This window comes from Penaeus vannamei, chromosome 3 (assembly GCF_042767895.1).
Source record: "Penaeus vannamei isolate JL-2024 chromosome 3, ASM4276789v1, whole genome shotgun sequence".
NCBI classification, from domain to species: domain Eukaryota; kingdom Metazoa; phylum Arthropoda; class Malacostraca; order Decapoda; family Penaeidae; genus Penaeus; species Penaeus vannamei.
Window position 1 is genome coordinate 20,144,575 of NC_091551.1, and position 2,500 is coordinate 20,147,074.

The 2,500-nt window shown below is 44.6% G+C and overlaps 1 protein-coding gene across 8 annotated transcripts in view; it reads right to left on the reverse strand.

The window, feature by feature from the left end:
- The window catches only part of LOC113819151 (uncharacterized), a 22,690-nt gene that overhangs the window by 1,240 nt on the left and 18,950 nt on the right, over positions 1–2,500 (reverse strand). For all 8 annotated transcript variants that reach the window (XM_070142122.1, XM_070142101.1, XM_070142106.1 and 5 more), the window contains exon 8: positions 873–1,082. In XM_070142122.1, coding sequence (XP_069998223.1) covers positions 873–1,082 — 210 coding nt within the window. The remainder of the gene's footprint in view (positions 1–872; positions 1,083–2,500) is intronic.

Consider the following 2,500-nt stretch of genomic DNA (forward strand, 5'->3'; position numbering starts at 1 on the left):
GGGGGAGAGGGGGAGGACGGGGGGGAGAGGGGGAGAAGGAGGGGGGGAGAGGGGGAGGAGGGGGAGAGAGGGCAAGGAGGAGGAGGAAGGGGGAGAGGGAGAGGGAGAGGGGGAGGGGGGAGGAGGAGGAGGGGGAGAGGGGGGGAGAGAGGGGGAGGAGGAGGAGGGGGGGGAGAGGGCAAGGATGAGGAGGAGGAGGGGGAGAGGGCAAGGATGAGGAGGGGGGAGAGGGAGAGGGGGAGAGTGAGAGGGGGAGGAGGAGGAGGAGGAGGAGGAGGAGGAGGAGGAGGAGGAGGAGGAGGAGGAGGAGGAGGAGGAGGAGGGAGGGAGGGAGAGGGGGAGGAGGGGGGGAGAGGGGGAGGAGGGGGGGAGAGGGGGAGGAGGGGGGAGAGGGGGAGGAGGGGGGAGAGGGGGAGGAGGGGGGGGAGAGGAGGGGGAGGGGGAGAGAGAGGGGGAGGAGAGGGGGAGAGGGCAAGGAGGGGGGAGGGGGAGGGGGGAGAGGGGGAGAGGGAGAGGGGGAGAGGGAGAGGGGGAGGGGGGAGAGGGAGAGGGAGAGGGGGGAGAGGGAGAGGGAGAGGGAGAGGGGGGAGAGGGAGAGGGAGAGGGGGAGGGGAGAGGGAGAGGGGGAGGGGAGAGGGGGAGGAGGAGGGGGAGGGGGAGGGGGAGGAGGAGGGGGAGGAGGAGGAGGAGGAGGAGGAGGAGGAGGAGGATGGGGAGGAGGAGGAGGAGGAGGAGGAGGAGGAGGAGGAGGAGGAGGAGGAGGAGGAATGAGACCATTACATATAATAGACAGAAGAGGGGAGAAAAAGAATCAAGGCACATTTCTAAATAACAAAAATAAGTTCAAATAATAAATCAACACATTTTCTTGCCTCCTCCTGTTGTCTCGGGGTAGACATGCTACTACCATCACTCGTCTTTTCTGTCTGGATGTCATTAGAACTGAGTGTTGAAAAATCCTCTGTGGATTGATCTTTTTTCAATTCTGACCTCTCACAATTTGCTTTCTCTTCTTCCTTTTCCTTGACTGACTTTTGTTGGTTACTGTGTATTGTCACAATCTCAATGTTCTTGTCGAATCTCTGAAAGCGAGATTCTATTAACATACTGATACAAATAACATACAATCCACTTTATTAAATATTCCTTTAAAAAAATAGTATGATGTACAATATTCTTTTCTCAAGTGAATTACAAATATTACAAAAGGTATTACACCATTGGAGCAAAACTTTCCCTTAAAAGTTTTAAAACTTGGTAGGTTTTAACCAATGCTGCCAGAAAATGTATTCACTGTAGTATCCTTTTGTTTAATTTCTTTCCAAACAGATGGCTCCACAAGTGTTCAGCCACCAAGGGGTCAATCAGTAGACTTCTTGACCTCATGTGATTATCATAATGTCATTTACATTACTAAAACAAATTCAAGATAATGAAGAAAAAAAAGGGAAACAGTAAACAGGTTATACTAGTAACTGATTGCTGACAAAGTATTTGCAGAGCCATCTATGTGTAAAGACAATTAATAAACTAAACACATAATGAACATAGTATACACATAGACACCATTCCCAGCAGCACTGGGTGAATAAATTAAAAAGAATTCTTAAAAACTCGTATTATTTTCTTTACAAAGATGGAGCTAAAAATACGTTAAATATGAATGGAAGATCATTGACTACTTGGCACTAAATCCTAATAGTAGAAGAGGGGAAATTAAAGCAAGACAATTGCCCGGAGGGTAGAATGTGCTATTGTAAGTACTTGAATATCTGTTAAGGAAAATGTAAGAAACAAAGTTTCTTAATCAGTCGGCCCAAGCTGTTTAACAGTGCACGAAAGACTATTGGAAATACAATTCTGTGCACTATAGAAATGTTTAAAAGTATGTCCAATAACTGGTCAAATCAGTCAAACTGGTAACAAGAGGATGAGGACTGAATCAAATTCCATCACTCATCAAGTCTAGTTCCTCCCAATTGGCAAAAGAAGGGTGGTTCCCTTAGATAACCTTACTAAAACTTAAACAAGTAACCTCTATAGGTACCTGGCCAAATACTTGGCCCATATGATCCCATCTGTTTACCTCATTCTTTTCATTTGGGTGAAAAGTCTTTATTTCTATCATCATTATTATCTATATATATAAATTTCTTTATCATTATTATCATCATCAATGTTATCATCATTATTATTACCATAATGCTGATAACAATAAGAGTGATAAAAAAAATAAACCAAAAAAATAAGGAAATGAAGTAAACAGTTAAAGTCCTGGTTCCAAAGCATTTGAAACTACATATGTGAAAAGAAAAAAAAAAGAGCCAAAAAGAAAGAAAAGAAAAAGATAATCATGTATACATTCATTCTCAGTCTCATCAGGTTAATTCTATGGCTTATACAGTACTGTACATTTACTAATCTATTAGCTTTTGATGAATTTTTGGTCACAGATGGTCAAAACAAAGCTTTAACTACTTTATCAACCTAATTGCCCTAC